The following is a 26,378-nucleotide window of genomic DNA, read 5'->3' as shown; positions in this document are numbered from 1 at the left end:
ACCCTTCTCTTATTCTTACACCGTCTGAATCCGGAGAGATTATTGTAAAAATGAAATAAAAAGAACTGGGAGAATTTGAATTCATTTTAAATCCCGGCACATTCAAGCCAAGCTTTTGGCAGTAACTGACCTTTGGTTGGAAGCTAGTAGTCAATTTTGCGCCGACGTTTTGGTGAAGGAAGCCTCAACTGGTTGGGAGAAAAATGGAAAGGAATTCTGGGCAGGAATTCTCCAAATTCCGGGCGGCTGTCAGAGCCTCAGTTGCCCCCTAACTTGAAAACCTCACTTGTGACTTTCGCTTTGGTGCAAAAGTAGGTGACATTTAGCATTAGCTGAAAGATAATAAGTCATATATTGCATGTTGCCAAAGGCTTGGAGGACGCTGGTAAATTCTAAGCTATTTGGTGGGATTTTATCTTTGATACAGCAAATTCAGGCACCCAGGACTCCCTCCCCACAGGGCAACATGAAATTTGGCTTTCCTGGTGGTCTTATTCCGTCTACCAGCCTAATCACAGAACTGCAGAGTTGGAAGGGACCCCAAGGGTCATCTAGTCCAACCCCCTGCAATGCAGAAATCTTTTGCACAAAGTGGGGCTCGAACCCCCAAACCTAAGAGTCTCGTGCTCTACCGACCGATAACATTTTATTAGAAAATAATAATAAATGTTATCTTATTTAAGATATTTATCCCTTTAGATTTCAAGCAGATCCATTTTCAGTATCTTTTAATAGTCTGCTCCTGGTTAATATTACCTGTTTTCCGGATAAACCACACTGCTTTTTTTGAACTTCTGTTATTTTTATTCTATCAATTTTCCCCCTTCTCCTCCCAACCAGTTTGCGCTTCCATCCCCTCCTTTCCTTCCTGTTGAGGCAGAATGTCTGTTGTCTTCGACCCGAAGGCCGAGTATTGGCTGGCCTTCCTCTCAGTCCTCAACGATGCCCTTCCAGTAACAAGGCTGGTTGGTGGCGGGTAGTTCCACACACACACACACACACGAGACTGTGGAGTAAGCCGCTTTCCTTCTGCTGTGCACTCCTTTCTCAGAGCCACGAATTCCGGATTCCGGCCGATCAGGGCATTGCGGGCCACGTGGCGACCACGGGGAAGATCCTCAACATCAAAGACGCCTATTCGCACCCGCTCTTCTACCGCGGGGTGGACGACAGCACTGGCTTTCGCACCCGGAACATCCTCTGCTTCCCCATCAAGGACGAGAACCAGGGTGAGTGTGCAGGAGAAGCGCAACGGCAGGTGTGCGCAATGCCCCACGCAGGTGAGATGTTTGAGAAGCCCCTCGTCTTCCGTGCTCCCCCAAGTGGGAGAAGAATCTACGTCCCTTCCCCTTTCCCATCCACCTGGGCTCACCAACTTACTCGAGAGTAACTGACAGCTCCCTTGCCTTTTGACATGCCAAGAAGAAGGCACATCATCGGAGCACCCTTTGGAAGGGAGAAAGAAAGGGAAACATAAGGAGAACTTGCTGAATCAGACCAACAACATGCCCATTATGGGAAACCCGCAAGCAGGATTCGAACACAAGATCCCTCTCCTCTCCTGCTCTTTTCCAGCAACTGGCATTCAGAAGCAGAGCCCTCCTGGCTAGTAGCAACTGATAGCCCTCTCCTCCTCTATGAATTTATCTAATCCACTCACTGCTGCCTCTGGTGGGAGAGAGTTCCATAGTCTAACTATGCACTGCAATTGTGGGAATGTTCAGGGAGGCAGGAGAGGATATATTGTTTATTAATATCCTTTCTAATTTGCGCTAGCAAGTTCTATAACTCATCAGAGTTTTACATTCCCCTTTTAAACACACAGCAGATAGCTGGTTGCAGGCTTGTGTAAGCCTTTCACTATTAAGTTCCTGGCAAGTTCCCTTATAAGGGATGCGGGTGGCGCTGTGGGTTAAACTACAGAGCCTAGGACTTGCCAATCAGAAGGTTGGCGGTTCGAATCCCCGTGACGGGGTGAACTCCTGTTGCTCGGTCCCAGCTCCTGCCAACCTAGCAGTTCGAAAGCACATCAAAGTGCAAATAGATAAATAGGTACCACTCCGGCAGGAAGGTAAACAGCGTTTCCGTGCGCTGCTCTGGTTCGCCAGAAGCGGTTTAGTCATGCTGGCCACATGACCCGGAAGCTGTACACTGGCTCCCTCGGCCAGTAAAGTGAGATGAGCGCTGCAACCCCAGAGTTGTTTGTGACTGGACCTAATGGCCAGGGGTCCCTTTACCTTTACCTAAGTTCCCTTATATCCCTCTTAAAAGAATAAACACGCCACAATCTTGTTTAAAGTATATAAAAGAAGTTTACTCACATCATCAGTTCACAGTTGAATCCCTGAAGGCAGACTTAGTTACATGTGGATCTATTCCATATGGGGATAATCCCAGTGTCTTCTGCTGGCTGAAAGCCAACAGAGCATCTCTAGCTAAAAAGCTGCTCCAACGATGGAGGAAGTCAAAGAGAGGAAAGAGGAAAAGAGAAAGAGTGTTGTGTACCTCGTGCTTTTGTTACCTGGACAGGTAAAGCCACGCCCACCTCTAGTCACATGCAAAGGAAGTATGTTCCAGCCCAGGAGGAAAGAGGAAGTTGCGACTGGCTGGGCCAAACATCCCCTTGCATGTCCACTCTAGGAAAACAAGGGATGTTGTACTTGACTGCTATCTATGTATCACATCCCACAGCAATCAGGTGTGCTCCTTCTCCTGCCCATCCAACGCAATAACTCACCTGTTGTCTTCTTCTCCGCTTCTTCCAGAGGTCATTGGAGTGGCTGAGCTGGTGAACAAAATCAACGGGCCTTGGTTCAGCAAGTTTGACGAGGATCTGGCCACCGCCTTCTCCATCTACTGCGGCATCAGCATCGCCCACGTAAGCAGGATACTTTGGGTTCCCCTGGCTCTTTTCTCCACCCCGGGTAGAGCTGTACACCTCCCTTGCGCAGTGGACCAGCCTCCTCCAACTTGGTGCTCTCCAGAAGCCTTGGATGCAGCTCCCACGACTGCACCAGCTGGGAGGGCACCAGGTTGGGGAAGACTGCAACGGACCATATTCTTTCCAGGAAAGAGGGTGCAAAGCCAGCCGTCTTGCTGAAGATCACTAGATTTTGATCCATTAACACAGAGATGCGTTTCCATCCTATAAAAAGGTTTTTCAAGCTTTTACTTGCAGAGCTTTCTTCAGAAACAAAACAAAAGCATCCAAGATACGTCAAAAACATCCATACAGTGGTGCCCCGCAAGACGAACGCCTCGCAAGACGGAAAACCCGCTAGACGAAAGGGTTTTCCATTTTGGAGGCGCTTCGCAAAACGAATTTCCCTATGGGGTTGCTTCGCAAGACGAAAAAATCTTGCGAGTCCCCGCGGGGTTTTTTTCGCTCCCCCCCCCCTTTTCCTAAGGCGCTAAGCCGCTTATCAGCTGTTCCGCTGATAAGCCGCTTTACAGCTGATCGCTGAAAGCCGCTAGATCGCTGTAGCGCTAATCCGCTAAGCTGTCAATGGGCTTGCTTCGCTAGACGAAAAAACCGCTAGACGAAGAGAATCGCGGAACGGATTCTTTTCGTCTTGCGAGGCACCACTGTACACTCAAGTAGGACCCTGGCAGAGACACATGCCCGACTGGCATGTTCTCTTCCTCCTGGTCGTTCATTCAGGAGCTTCAAAAGCTTTCTTCAGCCCGAACATCACAGCGACCGATGCCAATAGACATCGGCACACTTAGGGATCCACAGAGTTTGTGCACCTTGCGTAACAGACCCCAGCAACTCAGCATTTTGGCTAATCTACTTTATTTGCATATCAACACACACGGAGCACTGCAACATGACTCCCTTTCTCTCTAGCATGAGACAGCAAAGAGAAAAAGGACAAAGGACAATAGTCCCACTTCACGGAACACAGTAACTCAAACATCCTGTCTCTGTCACTTCCCACTCTGTGGAGTCAAAACATATACTATCATGTGATAGACAACAATCCCATGACTGCAATCATGGAGCAGGAATTCTAACAGGGGGCACTACTGGAGGCCTTCATCGGTGCTTTGGTGCCTGTGGGCACTGGGTTGGCGACCCCTGCATTAACATATTCCCTACCCACTCCTTGTTTTCCTTCACTCCAGTCTCTGCTCTACAAGAAGGTCCACGAAGCCCAGTACCGGAGCCACCTGGCCAACGAGATGATGATGTACCATATGAAGGTAAGGCCGGCTTGCCTTTGCGTCTTGGAATCATAGAACGGTAGAGTTAGAAGGGACCCCGAGGGTCATCCAGTCCAACCCCCTGCAATGTAGGAATCTCAGTTCCAGAATCGCTGGCAGGTGGCCATCCAACCTCTGTTTAGAAACCTCCAGTAGAGTCTACCGCCTTCCGAGGGAGACCATTGCACTGTTGAGCAGCTCTTACAGTCAGAAGGTTCTTCCTAATGTTCAGTTGCATTTCTGATTCATTGAATCCATTGGTCCAAGTCCTTCCCTATGGAGCACCAGAAAACAAGCTGACTCCCTCTTCCTGCATCACCTTCCTCTTGGGAGCATTTGAGGGGGGTAGACCTGAGCATCAGCATACTGATAGCGTAGCTCAGTGGCAGAGCATCTGCTTGGCATGCAGGAGGTTCTGAGTTCGAACCCTGGCAGCATCTTCAGGTATAATAATTTTATTTATTTATTTATTTATTTATACATACATACATACATACATACCCCACCCATCTGGCTGCGTTTCCCCAGCCACTCTGGGCAGCTCCCAACAGAATATTAAAAACACAATACAGCATTAAACGTTAAAAACGTCCTGATGTTGGGAAAGATGGAGGGCACAAGGAGAAAGGGACGACAGAGGACAAGATGGTTGGACAGTGTTCTCGAAGCTACCAGCATGAGTTTGACCAAACTGCGGGAGGCAGTGGAAGACAGGAGTGCCTGGCGTGCTCTGGTCCAGGGGGTCACAAAGAGGCAGACACGACTAAACAACAACAAAGCAGGGCTGCCTTCAGATGTCTTTTAAAAGTACAATATTTGCTTATTGCATTGACATCTGGTGGGAGGGGGTTCCACAGGGCGGGCGCCACCACCGAGAAGGCCCTCTGCCTAGTTCCCTGTAACCTCACTTCTCGCAGGGAGGGAACCAGCAGAAGGCCCTCGGAGCTGCACCTCAGGGTCCAGGCTGAATGATGGGGGTTCAAGTATACTGGGCCAAGGCCGTTTAGGTCTTTAAAGGTCAGCATCAACACTTTGAATTGTGCTCGGAAACATACTGGGAGCCAATGCAAATCTCTCAGGTCTTCCACACCTGCCCGCCTCCTGTCCCCCCAAAACACTACTTCTGTCTTGTCAGGATTCAACCTCAATCCGTTAGCCACCATCCATCCTCCAACTGCCCAGGTAGGGCTGGGGAAGACCTTGGAGAGTTAGAATCATAGGCTTGGAAGGGACCCCGAGGGTCATCTAGTCCAACCCCCTGCAATGCAGGAATCTGCTGCCAGTCATACTAGGAAATACTTAGGTGGATAGACCATGGCTCTGACTCTGTACCTGCCGGCTGCCTAGGTTCCTGTCATCCTATTTCAGCTTATGGCAGCCTCTGCTCACCTGGCACCTTGCATTGTTGAACTACAACACCCACCATGGCTGGGCCTAAGGGGAGTTGTGCTCCAACAACCTCCGGCGGGCACCAGGTTGGCAGAGGCTGGCATATGTGTTGGTAAGCAGGTAAATGAACATACTAACACAGGTGACTTAGTGTTGGCAGTTTAGCTTAAAGTTGGGAATGTGGCCAGTTTGCAGGTACATCTTCATGTGGAGTCGAAAAGGGACTCCAATTGTCATCTAGTCTAACCCCCGGCAGTCTTGATCGTCACCATTTCTCCTCCTCAAAATAGCTTGTTCCACATAATAATAATAATAATAATAATAATAAGGCGGCACCAGCTATTTTTCCTTTTGAAAAGCTAAGCGCTGCTTCGTCTTCCAGGTTTCAGATGATGAATACACCAAGCTCCTCGACGAAGGAATCGTGCCCGTCTCAGAAATTGACCCAAACTTTGCCAAATTCACCTACACCCCGCGTTCCCTTCCGGAGGATGACACGTCTATGGTGAGCATTGGCGGGCAGAGGAGAAATTCAGTTGGGTTTGCATTTTAATGAGAGATGTACCTATTTTGTACTTTCCAAAACAAGGCAAAATACAGGGATCCTTAGAAATCGGCTCCAGATTTTGTGAGGAAGCTCTCCACCCATACAGCATATGCCCTCTGTGCTTTCTTAGGCTGAGGGGAGTTGTAGTCCAAAGGTGGTGATGTAGTCTAAACCCCTGAGCCTTGGGCTTGCTGATCAGAAGGTTGGCAGTTCAAATATCTGCAACAGAGTGAGCTCCCATTGCTCTGTCCCAGCTTCTGCCAACCTAGCAGTTCAAAAGCATGCCAATGCAAGTAGATAAATAGGTACCACTCTGGCGGGAAGGTAAACGGCGTTTCCATACGCTCTGGTTTCCATCATTGTCCCGTTGCACCAGAAGCGGTTTAGTCCTGCTGGCCACATGAAACCTGTCTGTGGACAAATGCCAGCTCCCCACCTGAAAGCGAGATAAGCACCGCAACCCCATAGTCACCTTTGACTGGACTTAACCGTCCAGGGGTCCTTTACCTTTTTACCTTTACCTCTTAGGCTGATGGAAGTTGTAGTCCAAAGGAGGGCATCAGGTTGGGATTGGCTGCTTCTGCACACCTCCTGAATACTCTCTCTCTCTCTCTCTCTCTTTCGCTCTCTCTCTCTCTCTCTTCTCCACAGGCCATTCTGAGCATGTTGCAGGACATGAATTTCATCAGCAGCTACAAAATCAACCGCCAGACCCTTGTCAGGTAGGATGTCCAGAGGTCTGCCTTTTTTCTCTCTCCCTTTCATAGACTCACACATTAGAATCACAGAATTGTAGAGCTGGAAGGGACCCCTAAGGGTCATCTAGTCCAACCCTCTGCAATCTTTTTGCCCAACGTAAAGCTCGAACCCACGACCTCGAGGTTAAGTGTCTCATGCTCTGCCGACTGAGCTGTTGCTTGCACTCAGCTTTTTCCCCAGACTGGGACTCGAGGTGGCTTAAAACAAAACAACACAGATAAAATACAAAAGACCAGAAATGTATAAGATCTTTATTAAAAGGTAATTGAACTCAGTTAGCATCAAAAAACAGAAACAGCACAGTGCTATTAAAAGCACTTTCCTTAAAAACAAACACCAGCCGGTTCCCAAAGACCTGCAGGTAGTGCCCGATTTACATATAAGCTAAACATGCTATAGCTTAGGGCCCCACTCTCTCGGGGGGCCCCCAAAAAAATTAAAGAAAAAAACTGGATGTACTGTACATTTCCAAAATATAAGATAAAAAACACATAAAATAAAACCATACAGCAACCGTGTTTTGTGTTGTGTAGGCTCCTGTGATGGAAGTCATGGGCCCCGCCTGCTCACCTGCTCCCTCAAATATCACTGGTTTGCTCATTTCTATATATAGGGTGCCTACATTCTGCATGGACTGGCTGTAACAGTTACTTTGATAAAATACATATTTTGTTATGTGCAAATGACTTTAGATACCTATTTGGTCCATGAATTACCATTTAGCATATAAGCCACAACCTTGGAACTGCAGAAGGGGCAAGGGTCTCTCCAGGGCTGTCTTAAGCATATGCGGCGCTGGGGTGCACAGATCCGCCTGGCGCCCCCCACCCCGGTTGCCCAGTCCCAGGCACGCAGGAGGATGGAGCCGGCCAGACACCTCAGCGTTTCGCTGGCTCGGTTGCCTCCGAACTCGCGGCACAGAGCCGCCTGCAGCAGAAGAGCCTGCTGCGGCACTCCGACCGATGGTCAGGCTCTTCCCCAGACTCAACTCTCGGCCCTGGGTCTCTCCCCAGTGCCTGCCTCTCCACTCTCCAGCCCGCCACTGGGAGGAGGAAGGCTGGGGCTTGCCCGGCCCCTGGGTTGCAACCGAGAGCGCCCAAACCAAACTCCCGAAACTGGCTGTGCAGACTCAGTTATTTGGAAAGAGCAATTTAAGGGGTGCCCACTTTTAAAGGAACAACGGTCTTGCAAATGGCTAGGTTTCACCCGCCGAGCTTTTCAGAGTGCCACATCATTTTCACTCCAGACTTATCACCGTTATTACAAATGTATAAATGTATAAATTCATTATACATTTAAATCCCGCACGCTTCCTCAGAAGGAGCCAAGGGTGGCACAAAATTGGTATTTCAGCGTGGCAGCACCTGTGCTTCGCAACTCCCTGTCAATTGATATCAGGGCCTTTTGCTGCTGTATTTTCAGCATTGGCTAAAAAAACCCACCTTTTTGTTTGAGCATGCCTACCCAGACATGTGCATCTGACATGTATATTAATATGGAACTATATTTTATTGTGAATATTTGGGGGGGGAGGAGGAATAGACTAACTTTGGTGTTTTTTTAAATGTTTGAATTGATCCTGAATTTTAATGTATATTGAATGTAAACTACTTAGTAGTTGGCTTCTTGTTATGACCAAACAGAGTGCAAAATCTATTAAATGAAAATGAAAATGAAAATAGCTAGTGTCATTCTCACCAATGGACTTCTTTTGGGGGGGTTTCCTAACAGGTTCTGCCTGATGGTGAAAAAGGGATACAGGGACCCTCCATACCACAACTGGACCCACGCCTTCTCTGTCTCCCACTTCTGCTACCTGCTCTACAAAAATCTGGAGCTGGTCAATTACTTGGAGTAGGTGGACGATGCTTTGCTCGCCAAAGGGAGGGGGGCCGAGTTTATGCCAGGGTTCAGCTGCAGAGCGCATGGAGGCAGGGACAGGGGAGGGTGTCCTGGTGATGCGGAGCTTGGTGGGGTATCTTCTTCTTTGGCGATCCCTCGTAGCCAAGTAAGATTGTCTTCCATAAACACGGTTTTAACAATGAGTCCGTAAGTGACTGTGGAGGCCAATTCTGGACCCACACGTTCTTCCACAGTGGGGACATAGGTTTCCGGGCGGGAGTTGATCACGGTGTGAATTTGCCAAGCGTGCCTTCCTCTTAGCACGTTTCTCCCTTGCGTCCTGAGTTCGAGTGTCTTCAAAGCCCATGACACCTTTGGTCAAGGCTGTTCTCCAACTGGAGCGCTCACAGCCCAGTGTTTCCCAGTTGTTGGTGTTTATACTACATTTTTTTAGATTTGCCTTGAGACAGTCTTTAAACCTCTTTTGTTGACCACCAGCATTACGCTTTCCATTTCTAAGTTCAGAATAGAGCAGTTGCTTTGGAAGACGATCATCAGGCATCCGCACAACATGACCAGTCATGGGGCTCAAACCCATAACCCTGAAATTAAGAATCTCAAGCTCTACCAGCTGAGCTAAGGACCCACATCCTGACTCCGAATCCAATACTGACATCTTGCTCCCCTGTTCCCTGGCTACTTGCCAAGGCCCCCTCCCCCTCTGCTTTAAGAAAATGAAATACTTCGGATCTGAGGGTGTGCTTGGTTGGCAGGGGGGCACCAGGTTGGGGAGGCTGAGTGAAGATGCCACCTCCAACTCCCTTGGGGCTGGTTTGCATATGGGGTGCCTCCTCTACTGCCAAATTTGGGAGCAGCCCAGGCATCTCAGAGCCCTTCCGCAGCTCATACGTGGGTTTTCCTTTTTTTCTCTTTGACAGAGACATCGAAATCTTTGCTTTGTTCATCTCCTGCATGTGCCACGACCTGGACCACAGAGGCACCAACAACTCCTTCCAGGTGGCTTCGGTATGATTTTTTATTTATTTATTCCGCATTGCGGTTTATATATATGTCACCTTTTAGCCCAAAAGGCTCCCGAGAACAAACGTACAAATGCAAAATAACAAGGCAGATGGCGCCAATTCAAAATGTTTCTGCAGTCTTTCCAAACCAAACACGCCTGTGTCCCTGCCGGAAAGAACATTCCTTGCAACACTGTGAAGGGGAAACAAAAATATTCAAGCAGAACCTATCTTCGAGATGCCACCCGCGTCCCTAGTGGGACGCGGGTGGTGCTGTGGGTAAAACCTCAGTGCCTAGGACTTGCCAATCGTATGGTCGGCGGTTCGAATCCCCGCGGCGGGGTGAGCTCCTGTCTTTCGGTCCCAGCTCCTGCCCACCTAGCAGTTCGAAAGCACGTCAAGTGCAAGTAGATAAATAGGTACCGCTTTATAGCGGGAAGGTAAACGGCGTTTCCGTGTGCTGCGCTGGTGCTGGCTCGCCAGAGCAGCTTCGTCACTCTGGCCACGTGACCCGGAAGTGTCTCCGGACAGCGCTGGCTCCCAGCCTCTTAAGTGAGATGAGCGCACAACCCTAGAGTCTGTCAAGACTGGCCCGTACAGGCAGGGGTACCTTTACCTTTTTACCTTGGGTTCCCTGACTTGATGTCTCTTTATTTTCTCTCTTTTCAGAAATCGGTCTTGGCTGCCCTGTACAGCTCAGAAGGCTCAGTAATGGAGGTAAAACTATTACAGATATTAATATCGTGCAGTTTGAAGTGGCTGGATGCATGAAAACTGGCTCCTTCTTGAAAATAAAAGTCTTGAGGTTCCAGCCCTCTGGAATCAGTTGCCAGCTGAAATTAGACAGGCGCCCCACATCGTGTGGTTTAGGCGCCTACTGAAGATATTTTTGTTTGAAGGAGCGTCTCCACCCCCATCATTCTGCCCGGACACTGAGGTCCAGCTCCGAGGGCCTTCTGGCAGTTTTCTCGCTGAAAGAAGCCAAGTTACAGGGAACCCGGCAGAGGGCCTTCTTGGTGGTAGCGCTCTCCAGAGGGCTGGAACCGGGACACTAAAAGGATGTGTTTTTCTCTTTGCACAGAGGCACCATTTTGCTCAGGCCATCGCCATCTTAAACACCCACGGCTGCAACATCTTCGATCATTTCTCTCGGAAGGTGAGTCAGAAGAGGGTCAGCAGTTCCCGGGGTCTCATAGCAAAAAGCATTGATGGTTAAAGCCAGTCATTTCTCGACACTCTGTCATCTCCAACCTGGTGCACTCCAGGACCTGGTGCACTCTCATCAGCCTCAGCCAGCATGACTGGCAGCTGTCTCGTGTGTCACCGGCAGCTGACATAAGTTCAGGAGGGTGTCATATAGAATTGAAAAGTTGGAAGGGACCAGGAATCACAGCTAAAGCATCCTTGAGAGATGTCCACCCACATCCTGACTCCAAGGAAGGAGACTCCACCGCCTTCCGGGGAAGTCCGTCCCGCGGTCAAATGGCTCTCACGGCCAGAAAGTTCTTCCTAATATTTGGTCGGAATCGCCTTCCTTGTGACTCAAAGCCATGGAGCAGAAGCGTGTTCCATCTTCCATGCAACAGCCCCTAAGATATCTGAAGATGGCTCTCCTATCATCACCTCTCAGTCTTCCTGTCTGTGATTCCTTGGAAAAGAAGAAGAAGAAGAAGAGGTTGGATTTGATATCCCGCTTTATCACTACCCGAAGGAGTCTCAAAGCGGCTCACATTCTCCTTTCCCTTCCTCCCCCACAACAAACACTCTGTGAGGTGAGTGGGGCTGAGAGACTTCAGAGAAGTGTGACTAGCCCAAGGTCACCCAGCAGCTGCAGGTGGAGGAGTGGGGAATCGAACCCGGTTCACCAGATTACAAGTCCACTGCTCTTAACCACTACACCACACTGGCTGTTCTCCAGTTGGAGTGCTCGCAGGCCAGTGTTTCCCAATTGTTGGTGTTTATACTACATTTTTTTGAATTTGCCTTGAGAGAGTCTTTGAACCTCTTTTGTTGACCACCGGTATTAAGCCTTCCATTTTTAAGTTCGGAATAGAGTGGTTGCTTTGGAAGACAATCATCAGGCATCCGCACAAAATGACCAGTCCAACAAAGTAGATGTTGAAGAATCATTGCTTTGCCACTGGTGATCTTTGCTTCTTCCAGTACACTGGCATTAGTTCGCCTGTCTTCCCAAGTGATGTGTAGAAATTTCCAGAGTAAGCAGACAGCAAAAGGCATCAAGAGTAAGAATAAGCAAGAGAGTAAGGGGAAGATGGCTGCGTGACCAGCGCCTTTATAGGGTCTCCCAGGGTCACGTCCATCTACCTGGTCACACACAGGGGGAGGATGCTCTGGACCAGGTGTGACAGGAAGTCCTCCTGGCTGGAGCAACATTCCCCTGTGTGTCCACTCTGGGCAAACAGGGAATGTTGTACTTGACTGCTTTGGTGATGTCACACCCCACAACTTCCAGTCTTATTGCCCCAATAGGATTACCAAAGGATGCTGGACTTGATGAGAGACATTATCCTGGCTACAGACCTTGCTCACCACCTGAGGATCTTCAAAGACCTCCAGAAAATGGCAGAAGGTAACCAGGGGTCCGCCAGGTGGAGCCAGATGTGAAGGGCATGGCCACCAGATTTCTAAAGTTGGAAGGGAGTCTCCCTACATAAAGGATACAAACTCTCACACACAAACAACTTCTTCCTGTCTTATGACAAGGAAACAGAACCCGGGGCTGGGATCTGTTGGCTTTCTTGTGTTGAAGTGTATTCCTTCGAATACACAATTCAGTCTAGCCCACAGGAAATATTAGGTATGAACCATAGAAGAAGTTAACCTGGGTTTCCAGTAACACACAAAAACTTAAAAGACTCTGCTCTCTCCACCTTCGTCTTTTCAGACACATCCCTAGGGGCACGAGAGCTAGAAAGAAAACAAAGGCAAAGTCCTAAAGAAACCAGATTTTGAAGCACCAAATCATGGAATAAAAAAAAATTGTAGAGTTGGAAGGGACCCTGTGGGTCATCCAGCCTGTCATGCAGGAATATTTCACCCAATGTGGCGCTTGAACCCACAACCTTGGGATTAAGAGTCTCATGCTATTAATAATATTATTATTTATTACCTGCCCTTTATGCTAAGGACCCGGGGCAGGTTGCAGCAATTTGAAATACAACATTAAAAAGCATTTTTTGAAACAAAAGAGAAAAAAATCACAAAATAATCTAATAAAAATAACATCTAATCAGAAGTAACAAAAGTTCCTATAATGGCTTATATTTTCTTTAGATTTCCAGTCTTTCTGCATTAGAAATCTTCATGGCCCTCTTTCCCAAAAGTGATTACTTTTCCCATGTCGTGGGACGGAGAGATGAAAGGGACCCGGGGTCATCTAGTCCAACCCCCCCCCCCCCACAATGCAGGACCAGATCCCATGTTTCTGACAATAGCTGCTTTCTTCCTGTGGCCCAAATACTTATTTTTACCCAGGTCTGGGGGTTTTTTTTTTGGGGGGGGGGGTTCAATCACACACAATGGAGTGTGATTCTGAATCCCTTACGATACGATAATCTTTATTGTCATTGTCCCATACAGAACAACAAAATTGAAAAATCTACATAAGACATTCAAAAACCAAGCAGCCTGCTATCCCAGCTATCCCAGCCTGGTTAACCCCCTAAAAACTCTGATACTTCCATAATTAAATACAATATACTTCCATAGAGACTACCTTAAGGTAAAGGTAAAGGGACCTCTGACCATTAGGTCCAGTCGTGACCGACTCTGGGGTTGTGGCGCTCATCTCGCTTTATTGGCCGAGGGAGCCGGCGTACAGCTTCCGGGTCATGTGGCCAGCATGACTAAGCCGCGTCTGGCGATTCAGAGCAGCGCACGGAAACGCCGTTTACCTTCACGCCGGAGCGGTACCTATTTATCTACTTGCACTTTGACGTGCTTTCAAACTGCTAGGTTGGCAGGAGCAGGGACCGAGCAACGGGAGCTCACCCCATCGCAGGGATTCGAACCGCCGACCTTCTGATCGGCAAGTCCTAGGCTCTGTGGTTTAACCCACAGCACCACCCATGTCCCTGAAACTACCTTACAGTGCGTTTAAAACCAAGGTGTGATTCTCCTAAGGGCTATTGGGGGGGATAGAACAGAGACCCCACACCTTCCAGGCCTCGTTTCTTTGGGCAGAGGGTCTCGCTGGCCTTGTGCTGTCTCTGCGGAGTCCAAAAAAAGGAGACCTCCTCCATCTCTCGCCCTTTCCAGTTGGCTACGACCCCAAAAACAAGCAGCACCACAGCCTCCTGCTCTGCCTCCTCATGACCTCGTGCGACCTCTCGGACCAGACCAAAGGCTGGAAGACCACCCGCAAGATCGCGGTGAGTGTGGGAATCTGTAGAGTTGGAAGGGGGGCCCCCAGAGTCATCCAGTCCAGCCCCCTGAAATGCAGGAATCTCAACCAGATCATACATGACAAGGTAGCCTTCTCACCTCTGCATCCTCATGAGGAATGGTCGCCACCTCCAGGGTTTTTTCAATTCTGGGGAAAGGCGAGTCAGAGGTGTGTAAAATCATGCTTGACGTGTCAGGAACAGAAAGGTTTTTCTGCCTCTCAGGCATAGGCAAATTCGGCCCTCCCAATGTTTTTTGGGACTACAACTCCCATCATCCCTAGCTAACATGACCAGTGGTCAGGGATGATGGGAGTTGTAGTCCCAAAATATTGGGAGGGCCGAGTTTGCCTGTGCCTGCACAAGAACTCGGGGAATGTTGGAAGATTCAGGATTTCTTTCTGTAAGTTTTGTGGTATTTTGTGCCTTGTGACTTGCCAATATTCTTATTGATTATAATTTATAGGAATTGGTAAGTGTAAACTGTTTCACTGTTATTTGCTGATATGTCATTTTGCTGCTTACTATTATGTTCTAATGGATTACTGAATATTGCTTTATTTGATATAAGTTGTTTATTTTAAAGTTATTGTGGCTTTTATCTACAGTGGTACCTTGGTTCTCAAACTTAATCCATTCCAGAAGCCCGTTCCAAAACCAAAGCATTCCAAAACCAAGGTGCACTTTCCCATAGAAAGTAATGCAAAAGAATTAATCCGTTCCAGACTTTTAAAAACAACCCCTAAAACAGCAATTTAACATGAATTTTACTATCTAACGAGACCACTGATCCATAAAATGAAAGCAATAATCAATGAAAGATAAAGTTAAAGGGACCCCTGACCATTAGGTCCGGTCGTGGACGACTCTGGGGTTGTGGCGCTCATCTCGCTTTATTGGCCGAGAAAATGAATAAGACAGTATTGTAGATGATAAAAGTGAAAAATTATTTTTTTCCTTCCCTGCACTGATGATAGTCATTGTTTGGATGGGGGGCTTTTATCCATTTCTGCAGTCACATAATCAATCAATCAGTAGCTGAACTGGGTTCCACACAGTCACAAAAACAAATTAACCGCAAAAGCCTGAAAAACAAAAACGCAAAATAAATAGCAAAAACAAAAGCGCCAAACTTAATCTGTTATGGAAGTCCGTTTGACTTCCAAAATGTTCGAAAACCAAGGCGCAGCTTCTGATTGGTGCAGGCGCCTGGGAAACAATAGCCGACAGCCGCATTGGACGTTCAGCTTCCAAAAATCGTTCTAAAACCGGAACACTTACTTTGGGTTTCCAGAGTTTGAGAACCAAAGCATTTGCACCACTGTATTGTTATTAAGTGTGTGTTCTTTGCTGCCCATTTTGTTGTTGCTTTTTGCAGCTTGTAAACCGCCTCGTGCGTATCAATATAGAAAGGCGGTGTGCAAATTAAAAGCAAAACGATGCCTGTGGAACTCCCTGCCACAGGAAGCAGTGATAGCCACCACCATGGAAAGCTTCAAAAGAAGATTAAACAATTTATTGAAGGAGAACCAGGCTATTGGTGGCTGCAAGCCATGAGAGAGGCTATGCTCTGTCTGTATAGTCAGAGGCAGTTGTACTTTAATTTTGCTGTTTAACTTAATTTTGCTGGAAAGCGCAGAAGAGGGTAGGGTGCTGTTGGACCGCGAGTTTCCCACAGAAATCTGGGTGCCTGTTTCTCCATGCCTAGAAAAGCTTTACCTGTTGCACTGCTGCCAGGAGGTTAGAAAAGGAGTTACCCTAATTGCTTAGGGATCCTTGGATATTGTTTGAACCATATTGACGCTGTACTAGTAGTTTGAATTTTGCATGCAGAATGTGCCAGGTTAAATCACAGCATCTCTGTTTTTAAAAGGCTCTGACCTGGTGGAATGCTCTGTCCCATGAGAACAGGGCCCTGCAGGATTTAACCTCCTTCCGCAGGGCCTGTAAGACAGAGCTATTCCGCCTGGCCTTTAATTTGAACTTAGCCTGATCTTTTATTCCCCTTCCTTCCCTCCCTCCCTCTCCCCTTTTTATGAATCCCCGCTCTGGGATCCCACAGCTAATTCTCCCCTGGTCTCCTCTCTGGCCCAAATAGGACTAATTTAGCCTGCTAGCCCTGGTGATCATCTAATGTTTATTGGATGGATTTCCCCCCTAAATTGATTTTTGAATTCTGAATTTATTGTTATTCACGTTTTATACTGTATTTTATGCTGTTTTTTTGTAGTATCAATTACGTGTTTTAAATTTCTTGTTAGCCACTCTGGGCCCGGTTTTCTGAACTGGGAAGGGCAGGGCAGGATATAATTATTATTATTATTATTATTATTATTATTATTATTATTATTATTAAAAAAACCTTCCCAAGACTCTGGGGCTCCACTGCCAGGCAGAGGAAACAGTTGTGGGTAGCGTGTACCAAAGGTCGGAATTGAAGGCTGAAATTTGGGCAAACAGTCGGGGGCACATACCGCCAAGGGTGCTGACTCGCCTGACCAGGGAAGAAGGTGACCAGATGACTTCACGTTGAGGAAATTAATTAAAACTTGCCTAATCCGTGACTTTTGCTTTCCAGGAGTTGATCTACAAGGAGTTCTTCTCCCAAGGAGATCTGGTACGTAAGAAAACTCTCCTGAGACATGCATGTACACCCCCCCCCCCATAAGCCCCTTGCCCAAATCCTTGCTGACCCTTACCAGGCCTGACAGAGCTAAGAACGGTGGTGGGGAGGTCCCAATTGTAGAAAGAACATCGGGTGCCCTGGGAAAATCAGATTTCCCAGGGTGCCCGGAATGCCGCTAAACCTCATCCAAGCTGTCAAGGAGAGAGGGAGAGTGTGCTGAGGAGGAAAGCTTCTTCCCTGTTTCCACTTGCTGCTGCAGATCCCAGATCTCCCTCGTAGAAAGAACATCGGGTGCCCTGGGAAAATCAGATTTCCCAGGGTGCCCGGGATCTTGCTAAGCATAATCTAAGCTGACAAGGAGAGATGGAGAGTATGCTGGGGGAAAGACCTTGCCTGCTCCCACTTCTCCTATTGCTGCAGATCCTAGATGGGGAAACGAGAGGGAAAGAATTAGATGACAATCTGAACCGGGAGAGAACTTTTGGGTCCTCCTGAACCTCTCCAGTTGGAAGCTTTCTGAGTTGCAAAGGTTTGGATTCCAAACCAGGCAACCAGGAGGCTCGGCAGCACCAGAAACACTTCTCTGGCTGTGCATTGCAACAGTAAACTCCTGTTTCAACACTGGGTGATGGCAGATCTTTCTCTGCCTCTGAGCTTGTATTCGTTCCAGGAAGTTTAACTTTCAGGGTTTTGTAAGTACGTTTCCAAGCACAATTCAAAGCTTTAGTGCTGACCTTTAAAGCCCTAAACGGCCTCGGTCCAGTATACCCAAAAGAGCATCCAGCCCGGACACTGAGGTCCAGCAGCGAGGGCCTTCTGGCGGTTCCCTCGCTGCCAGAAGTGAGGTTACAGGGAACCAGGCAGTGGGCCTTTTCGGTGGTGGCGCCCACCCTGTGGAATACCCTCCCACCAGATGCCAAGGCAATAAGCAACTATTTTACTTTAAAAGACAACTGAAAGGCCTTGTTTAGGGAGGTTTTTAATGTCTGATGCTGTATTGTTTTTAATATTCGATTGGAAGCCATCCAGAGTGGCTGGGGAAACCCAGCCAGATGGGTGGGATATAAATAATAAATAATAATTATTATTACCACCACTACTACTACTACTACTACTACTACTACAAACTTCTCAGAGACATTTGGTTACAGAGCAGTATGTACATCCTTAGGTTTTCCACGGACAGTGAAATTAGAGACATCGTTTCACTCGCAGGAGATGCTCGTCTGCAGCGTTTTTTGAAGACCGTGTTGCTGAGGCAGGGCTCTCTTCACCTTAGACATAATCCCCTCCCCCCCAACTTGGGATTCGTATGAATTTAGTTAAGCACATCCAGACCAGGGCATTTGATGAGTTACGATCTCAACTCATCCATGCTCTCAAGAGTGCTCCTGCATTGCAGCATCACATGGAAACATTGCAATGATGTCTCCACATTCAAAAACGACTGAGAATTATCTCCGGCTCTGGGCTGGATTTGGAAAGACCGGAGAGTCACAGAATTCTAGAGTTGGGTGGGACCTCAGGGGTCATCTAGCCCAACCCACTGCAATGCAAGAATCATGGCTAATGCATCCCGGACAGATGGACATCCAAGCTCTGTTTAAAAACCTCCAATGAAGGAGACTTCATGATCTTCCAAGGGAGTCCGTTGATTCTTCCATGGTGCAAGAAAGGGGAGCCTTTTGTGATCCAGTTGTTGCTGGACTACAGCATCCATTCTGGCCGGGGCTGATGGGCGCTAGGGTTCAACAAATGGAGGGGGTAGGCTCTCTGTTTCTCCCCAAGAGTGTGGAAAGTCAGGTGGGGGTCATTCCTCAGCTCTCTGGGCTCACAGGAAAGCAGGGAAGTGAGCTGTGCCTTGTTGACTTGAACAACCCGATTTCTCTGCAGGAGAAGGCCATGGGCAACCGGCCGATGGAGATGATGGACCGAGAGAAAGCCTACATCCCGGAGCTGCAGATCAGCTTCATGGAGCACATTGCCATGCCCATCTACAAGTGAGTGCTTGGGGGGCGGGAGAGGATTGTGGAGGGAGGGGGCTGCAATCTGGAGTAAAGCTCTGTCTGGCCAGAGTGGTGCATGCTCTGGTTATCTCTGTGGGATCTGATTTCTTTCTGCAGGTGCTTGCAAGACAGAGTTGTTCCACCTGGCCTTTGGCTTGGAATCAACTTGATTCCCTCCCCCTCTTTCCTTTCTCCTTCTGTGATGGAACTCCTATTTGGGGACTTCCCTGGCTTTTTTCTGGCCCATGTAGGACCAGTCTGGATAGTTGGCCTTGGTGAAGATTTGACGTTTTCATCCCCAAAAAGTTTTTGATTTGAGTTTCTACTGAAATGAGGCTGCATTTTAATGTTGTTTTTAAGTTGTATTTCAACTTTGGTTTTATATCGGGTGTTAGCCACCCTGAGCCTGGTCTTGGCTGGGGAGGGCGGGGTATAAATAAAATTTATTATTACAGTGGTACCTCGGGATGCGAACGGGATCCATTCCGGAACCCCATTCGCCTCCTGAAGCAAACGCAACCCGCGTCTGCGCGCGTGTGGGTCGCGTTTCGCCGCTTCCGTGCATACGCATGACGTCATTTTGAGTGCAACCCAAAAATACTTAACTTGAAGCACATGTATCCCGAGGTATGACTGTATTATTATTATTATTATCAGCTCATAGCAACGACTCCAGAGTGTTTGTTCATTGACATGGATGTTGTTGGACCTTCTGTCTCTCTCTTTCTCCCCCACCCCCCCCCCCAGGGTCCTCAACGACCTCTTCCCCAAGTCAGCCGAGCTGTACGAGAGGGTGGCCAGCAACCGGGAGCACTGGATGAAGGTCTCGCACAAGTTCACCATCCGCGGCCTCCCCAGCAACAACTCCCTGGACTTTCTGGATGAGGAATACGACCTGCAAACGATGGGCGAGAACAACGGCCTCAAGATGAACGGGTGCCTGGACTCGGAAGACGGGCACATGGAGGCAGAATGACGCCCCCAGGCACCTCCCCGCTTGGGGAGGAATCCGGACACACACAAGTGCAACTTTGCAACCCTTTTCCCTTCCGGGAAAACAACGGGGCTGATTTTGGAAACAAACAAAAAAAGGGGGTTCTTCTTATTTATATATACAATGTGCTCTCCCCGCCGCAGGCATCTCCTTCCATCGCCACCCACCTCCCTCTCCCCACTCTCCATGCTCCTCCTGCCAGACACCTACACCTCACCCCACCCCACTGCAACACCTCGCAGACCAGCTTCCTCCATGAGGACTAGGAGCCTGCCAGCTTGCTGTCGTTTCTAAGCTTCCTTGCGCAGTTGAGTGGGATGAATGCACGACCCCCCTGCCCCACACCACCCAACCCACTTGACTCACCTGCTCGTCGTCAGCGTCTGGTCAGGCAAAGTCATCTTTGGGTAGCCTGGTGGGATGTGCGTGTGTTCCCCAACTCTGGTAGCACAGTCGTTTAGGGCTTTAAATGCTAAATGTGATCAGCAACAGGTAAAACTGCCCCGGCAGAATGCAGCCCACCTCACCCCCCCCTCTCCTATAACCAGAAATGCAATTCCTTCTCATAGTCAAGGCTGAGAGCTGTTTCACATAGAACTACTGTCTTGCACCTCTGGTCCCACACACTCAGTAATGCCCACACTGGCTGGCAGTGACCCACCCAGGGGTCTACCTAGAGATGCCAGGGTTGAATCTGGCACTTAGACTCCCCCCCCCCCCCGCTGCCAAAGGAGAACCACAGAATTGCAGAGTTGGAAGAGACCCTGAGGACCAGCTAGTCCAAAGTTCCCCAAATTTGGGTCGCCATCTTTTTTTTGGGCTACAACTCCCATCATCTAAGCAGGACCAGTGGTCAGGGATGATGGGAACTGTAGTCCAAAAACAGCTGGAGATCCAAGTTTGGGAAATCCTGTTCTGGCCCAATTCTAGGCTTGAAAGGACACCTCTCTCTTTCAGTATTCTGAACCAAACCAGCCAGGTCTGTAGTCGAAGGAGATCCATCCACCCCTTTAGCAAATCGTGGTTCACTGAGTTCAGGCTTCCAGTTTCTTCTCCCTCTTCTTTTGAAATATTGTGTTCTCGTTCCTGGCATTGGACCTTCAGGTTGCTAAGCCATTCGGAGTACAGGGCCCAAGCAGCCGAGTCAGTGATGGGCTGCCTTCTCTTCCACCCTAGACACCTCTACAAATAATTTGGAGGTTAATTCCTCAGGCATCCTCTTCATCCCCGGAAAGGTATTGCTGTTCTGGGATTGGGTCCAGAACAAGCTTCCGGTGCCTGGCAGGCCCTGAATTGCATGACACCGTGGGAGCAGTAGCAGGGGTCCTGTTGGCAATTTGAAACCTTTATGGACTGGGCTGCGGGTGCTTGTGGGGCAGTGTGTTAGCAGGTTATGGGGAAAGCAAGAGTTTGCTGGAGAATACAAAGCTCAGACCGGGAAATCAATGCAGGAAACTTGCTACTTAAGCAGGTGCATAAAAACAAAACCATGGTTTGGCTTCGCATGCCATCCAAACCCAGGATCTTGGTTAAGGCGTTTCCTCCCTGGGGATGGGCGAGTCTGACAATTCCAGTTTCTCTTAATTTCTCACCCCCCCCCCCCATCTTAAATTCCCTGCATTTCCACATCAGTTTGCAATACCGTCCTCGTGAAAAGCCATTGCCATTTCAGCGCAGATTCCCCCCCCCCCCGTGTGAATATTTTTGTATGCAATTTTGCCTAACGTGCACTTTTGTAAATTATTTTCACCGATATACACATTTTGAAGCGCACATCGCCTGAGCATGGGGATCTTCGTACGCAACGCTTGGCTGGAGAGCGGATCTGCAAAATTCAGAGAAGTGCAGATTTCGAAAGGCAGCTGCGCTTCAGTTTATGTATTGCTTCGGAAACTGTAAATTAAGTAGATTCACCTTGCAATGTGAATTGAATTTCTCCCTCACCCCTGCTTATCCATAACCACAATCTATAGCCAAGTTTTGACCTATGGTTACAGGTTGTTAAGGTGGAGAGATCTCAACTATTGTCCCTGCTTCAGATGACGCACTAAGCCAAATGCAACTGGTGTTCAGAAGCATCACTGCCTCTAACCTTGCAGGCAGAGCACATCTATTGAGGCTAGTAGTCATTGATAGCTGTCTCCACAAATTTGTCCAATCCTCTTTTAAAGCCATCTAGGATAGTGGTCATTGTTGCCTCCTGTGGCAGGGAGTTCCATAGATAACTATCCAACACCCAAATATGGCTGGGACTTCTGGGTTGAGGAATGTCAGGCTCAAAGAAGGGGTGCGATTTCATAGAAACATAGAAGTGTGAATTCAGGAGGGACCCCCCAGGGCCATCTAGTCCAACCCCCTCCAATGCAGGAATTTCAACTGGATCCTTCATGACAGATGGCCCTCTAACCTCTGCATAAAAACCTCCCAGGAAGGAGATGGCCACCAGGTCTTGTGGGAGACAGTTCCACTGTCAAACAGCTCTTGCCATCAGAAAGTTCTTCCTCATGTTGAGTCAGACTCTCCTTTCTTGTAACTTGAAGCCATGGGTTCCGGTCCTACCCTCCAGATCAGGAGAAAACAAACTTGCTCCATCTTCCATGCGACAGCCCTTGAGATATTTGAAGATGGTTGTCATATCTCCTCTCAGTCTCAGTCTCTTTTCCAGGCTAAACCTTTACCCAGCTCCTTCAACCGTTCCTCATCAGGCTTGGTTTCCAGACTCTGGATCATCTTGGTCACCTTCCTCTGTACACTTTCCAGCTTGTCAACATCCTTCTTAAATTGTGGTGCCCCAAAATGGACACAGTATTCCAGGTGTGGTCTGACCAAGGCAGAATAGAGTTGGACTATGACTTCCCTTGACCTGGACACTAGACTTCTGTTGATGCAGCGTTGAATAGCATCAACAGAACCCATAGCCTCCTCCATGAATTTGTCTGATCCTCTTTTAAAGCCATCTAGGTCAGTGGCCATCGCTGCCTCCAGTGGCAGAGAGTTCCATAGTTTAACTATCCAGCACCCAAGTACGGCTGGGACTTCTGGGTTGAAGGATGTCAGGCTAAAAGAAGGGTGTGATTTGCATTCCTGATGCTGCTGAAGTCCTTTTGCGCTCACTAAATTTCCATTTTGAAAGCCGCTTGGCAGAGAATCTCAGGACGAGGAGCAAAGCCAGAGAGGCGTGTTGCAGCAGGGCTAAGGAAGCATGATTCCCACCCTCTCCCCTCTTTCTCTTAAAAGTGATGGGCAGAGAGATGTTTCCTTGCTTGAGTCTCCACTCTGGACCAAAGACAAGAGCAAAGTGATGAATAGCTGGAAATGATAGCTGTAGGGTGCCACTCCTGAAAACTTGTTTAAGAACCTAAGATGAACCTGCTGGACCAGACCGATGGCCCATCTAGTCCAGCACCCTCTTCTCACAGTGCCAGCCAGGCGCGGGCAGGATTCGAACTCAAGAGCAATTCCCTCCCCTCCTGCATTTGCCAGCAGCCGGTGGCTTGCGCCAGTGCCCAAAGCACATGAGTGGGTTCCCTTCAAAATACCAAATTTTAAAAACCAGGTCTACGCTGAAACTGGCCTTGCTTTGGGAAAGTTTTGTGGGCGCTGAAAACCACCTCCCCTGCTTTCTTTGCATCTATCTGCGCCAAAGATGTTGGCACTTCTCCAGACCACCTCCCTTCTCCCCGTGTGCCCCTCTCTGCCTGCTGGCGATACGGCGGTCCATGTGTCTTTCTTTTTGCCAAGGCGTTTGCAAAGAAAGTCCTGTGGCTTACCTGGGCCATGGAGGTTCGATCGCAGTGTGGGAATATGAGGCCGAGAATCACCTTGGGGGCAAAGAGAGGGAACATGGCACGGAGAAAGAGCATAAATGGGCACCGGCCGAGTTTTTTGGCAGCGTCATAGAATTTGTCTACTCGAAAGGGCCCCCTAATACTCATCTAGTCGTACCCCTTGCAAAGCAGGAACGAGCTACTTTCAAATGAGCTGTTTTCAAAAAGGGTATCAAAGTCAGAGAGTGGGGTCTCCTCCTCCTTCGCTTGAAGAAGAGAAAGCCCCCTTCCATACCCATCTTGTTTGAAACTCTGGACATTCTGAATCACAGAATTGTAGAGCTGGGTGGGACCTCCAGAGGCCACGTAGTCCAACCCCCTGCAATGCAGGAATGTCAAAGTTCACATTCTCAATCGGACATTTGAGCTCTGTCCCTTGACAACGTCATCTTTACAGCCTCGGGCATTAACGCGCTAGACCAGTCTTTGCCCACCCGGAGTTTGGGACTACAACGACCATCGTCCTCAGCCATCGTCCTCTGCGCTGGCAGGGGCTGATGGGCGTTGTAGTACATAACACCTGGAGGGCGCCTGGTTGGCAAATGGATGCCCACGTTTTCTCTCTGGCCTGTTTCATTTTCCACTCGCGCACGGTCCCTTTCGCAACGTGGCTCACACGAATCTTTGCTGAGATTTCCTTGGCTTTCTGCATCGGCCGGTTCCCGTCATCACTGCCAGTTTCTATCTTTGGGAAAAACGGGTCTTTTTCGGTATCAGTCCTCTCTCACTCAAACACCAACGCAAGGGCTCCCGAGAACCATTCAAGTGTTACACATTTATTACAAAATAAAAATAATAATAAAAATGGCGATCCTCTGCCCCTCCCTGCCTCCCTGCGAGTGACAGGAGTGTCCGTGCGAATCCTGCTGCATAGTTGTCCTGTATTTAATAACAGCAACACAAAGAGGAACGCCGAGGTGTCCTGTGTGACACTGGTGTTTGCCCATTGCGGCCATATCCTTACTGGTTTTAATGTGGGTGGGTGTGTTGTCACGTGTGTGTGTGTGTGTGTGTGTGTGTGTGTGTATCTGCAGATATATATATACACAATATATATCCCAACATGTAGATACTGTTTGAGAGAGTCAGGTCAGTAGGGATATTCTCTTTGCGTGGGGGCGGGGGGGGGGGGACCGTGTTAAAAAATATTTCCAATTTGCTTTCCTGTCTTTTCTTAACGATAGTTGATTCATTCTGGGTTTTTTGGGAGGGGGGCTGGGCTGCCTCCTTTTCCTCCCCTGAATAGATGTGAAGGGGCAAAAACGAGGATTCTCTTTTCCTAATAAATTTCATATGCAGATCTCTGGAGTCTCTGGTCCTTATTTATTCAATGCATTCACGTCTTGCTCCTTTCTCCAAGGAGCTCAAGTTAATGCACATGGGCCTCCCACCCTCCTAATTTAATCCCTGCAACAACTCTGCAAGTGTGATGGCCTGGGATTCGGACTCGGAGGCTGAACCTGAGGGATCCCAGCCTGCACAGGATTCCCCGCCTCCAGAACCAGCTGAGCCGGGGCTGGGGCTTGAGCCTGAAGGGTCCTCACCTGTGCTGGATCCTCAGGTGCAGGCACCAGCTGAGTCTGCTCTGGCTCCTGAGGTGATGGAGAGCCCATTGCCTGCAGGTGCTCCACTCTCAGCCCCGTCAGGGGAAGCTGAGGTTGCCTCTGGGTCCGGTCACCCTCCAGCCTCTCCTGAGCTGCAGAGGCTCAAGGCAGAGAGGCGGAGGGAACTAAGTTCCCGCAGGAGGAGTGCTTGCCTCCAGGCCAGGAGAGGCGAGTCACCAGATCGGGGCCGCCCTATGCCTCGGGGCAGATAAAAGCCAGCCAGCCCCAGTCCCAAGTTGCGGGAGCAACATTGTTGGTTGCTAGTTCCTGCCTGAGCTCCTGACCTGCCCTGGCTCCCTGCTTGCAAGCCTGTTCCTAACTTCACCCAACTCCCTGCCCTGCACCCAGCTTCAGCTACTACGGACTGCCTCCACGTTGCACCTTTGACCACAGACTGGACTTGGACCTCACCTCTTGGGTAACCCACGGGGCCAGCACAGTGAGGTAGGTCAAACTGAGAGGCAGTGACCAGCCAAAGACCAAATTCCAGCCCAAGTGGGGGATTTGAACCCTGGTCTCTGGCACTCTAATCACTACACCACACAGAGGAGTTGTTGTTGTTGTTTTACAGTCCAGGGGAAAGGTGGTGGGTGGAGCTTTTCATTTTATTATCCCATGCAGCAGGGAGTTCCCCTGGTTACAGTGGGTGGAGGTGCAGGTGGCTGGCCAAGATTACGACGAACTGCTATGAAGGCCCGCTTCTCTTGGGACCTGGAAGAATCTGCTTTCATTCTACAGTGGTGCCTTGGTTCTCAAATTTAATCCGTACCCAAAGTCCGTTCCAAAACCAAGGCGCGCTTTCCCATAGAAAGGAACACAAAATGGATTAATCCGTTCCAGACTTTTAAAAACAACCCCTAAAACAGACATTTAACGTGGATTTTGCTATCTAATGAGACCATGGATCCATAAAATGAAAGCAATAAACAATGTACTGCAGTCACACAATCAATCAGTAGCTGAACTGGGTTCCGCACAGTCACAAAAACAAAAACGCAAAATAAATGGCAAAAACAGACAGACCTCAGCGTAACACTCAAAATGGAAGTGTGGCACTCAAATCGGAAGCGTAACACTCAAAACGGAGCATGTTCAGCTTCCGAAAAAAGTTCGCAAACTGGAACTCACGGTACATCCGGGTTTGCAGTGTTTG

At 48.7% G+C, this 26,378-nt stretch overlaps 1 protein-coding gene across 3 annotated transcripts in view; it reads left to right on the top strand.

Annotated features, from left to right (window-relative positions):
- Positions 1-24,921, top strand: part of PDE2A (phosphodiesterase 2A) — a 379,843-nt gene extending 354,922 nt beyond the window's left edge. For all 3 annotated transcript variants that reach the window (XM_028725795.2, XM_077926826.1, XM_077926827.1), the window contains 14 exons: positions 1,052-1,229; positions 2,766-2,878; positions 4,129-4,206; positions 5,978-6,100; positions 6,794-6,864; positions 8,633-8,755; positions 9,682-9,769; positions 10,435-10,482; positions 10,847-10,921; positions 12,256-12,355; positions 14,044-14,156; positions 16,747-16,785; positions 18,688-18,794; positions 19,548-24,921. In XM_028725795.2, coding sequence (XP_028581628.2) covers positions 1,052-1,229; positions 2,766-2,878; positions 4,129-4,206; positions 5,978-6,100; positions 6,794-6,864; positions 8,633-8,755; positions 9,682-9,769; positions 10,435-10,482; positions 10,847-10,921; positions 12,256-12,355; positions 14,044-14,156; positions 16,747-16,785; positions 18,688-18,794; positions 19,548-19,776 — 1,485 coding nt within the window. In that variant the 3' untranslated portion in view covers positions 19,777-24,921. The remainder of the gene's footprint in view (positions 1-1,051; positions 1,230-2,765; positions 2,879-4,128; positions 4,207-5,977; positions 6,101-6,793; positions 6,865-8,632; positions 8,756-9,681; positions 9,770-10,434; positions 10,483-10,846; positions 10,922-12,255; positions 12,356-14,043; positions 14,157-16,746; positions 16,786-18,687; positions 18,795-19,547) is intronic.
- The last annotated feature ends 1,457 nt before the right edge of the window (positions 24,922-26,378 follow it).

Source organism: Podarcis muralis, chromosome 4, assembly GCF_964188315.1.
Source record: "Podarcis muralis chromosome 4, rPodMur119.hap1.1, whole genome shotgun sequence".
NCBI lineage: Eukaryota > Metazoa > Chordata > Lepidosauria > Squamata > Lacertidae > Podarcis > Podarcis muralis.
The sequence above is the reverse complement of the archived record's forward strand: the minus strand, read 5'-3'. Positions and strand labels throughout refer to the sequence as shown.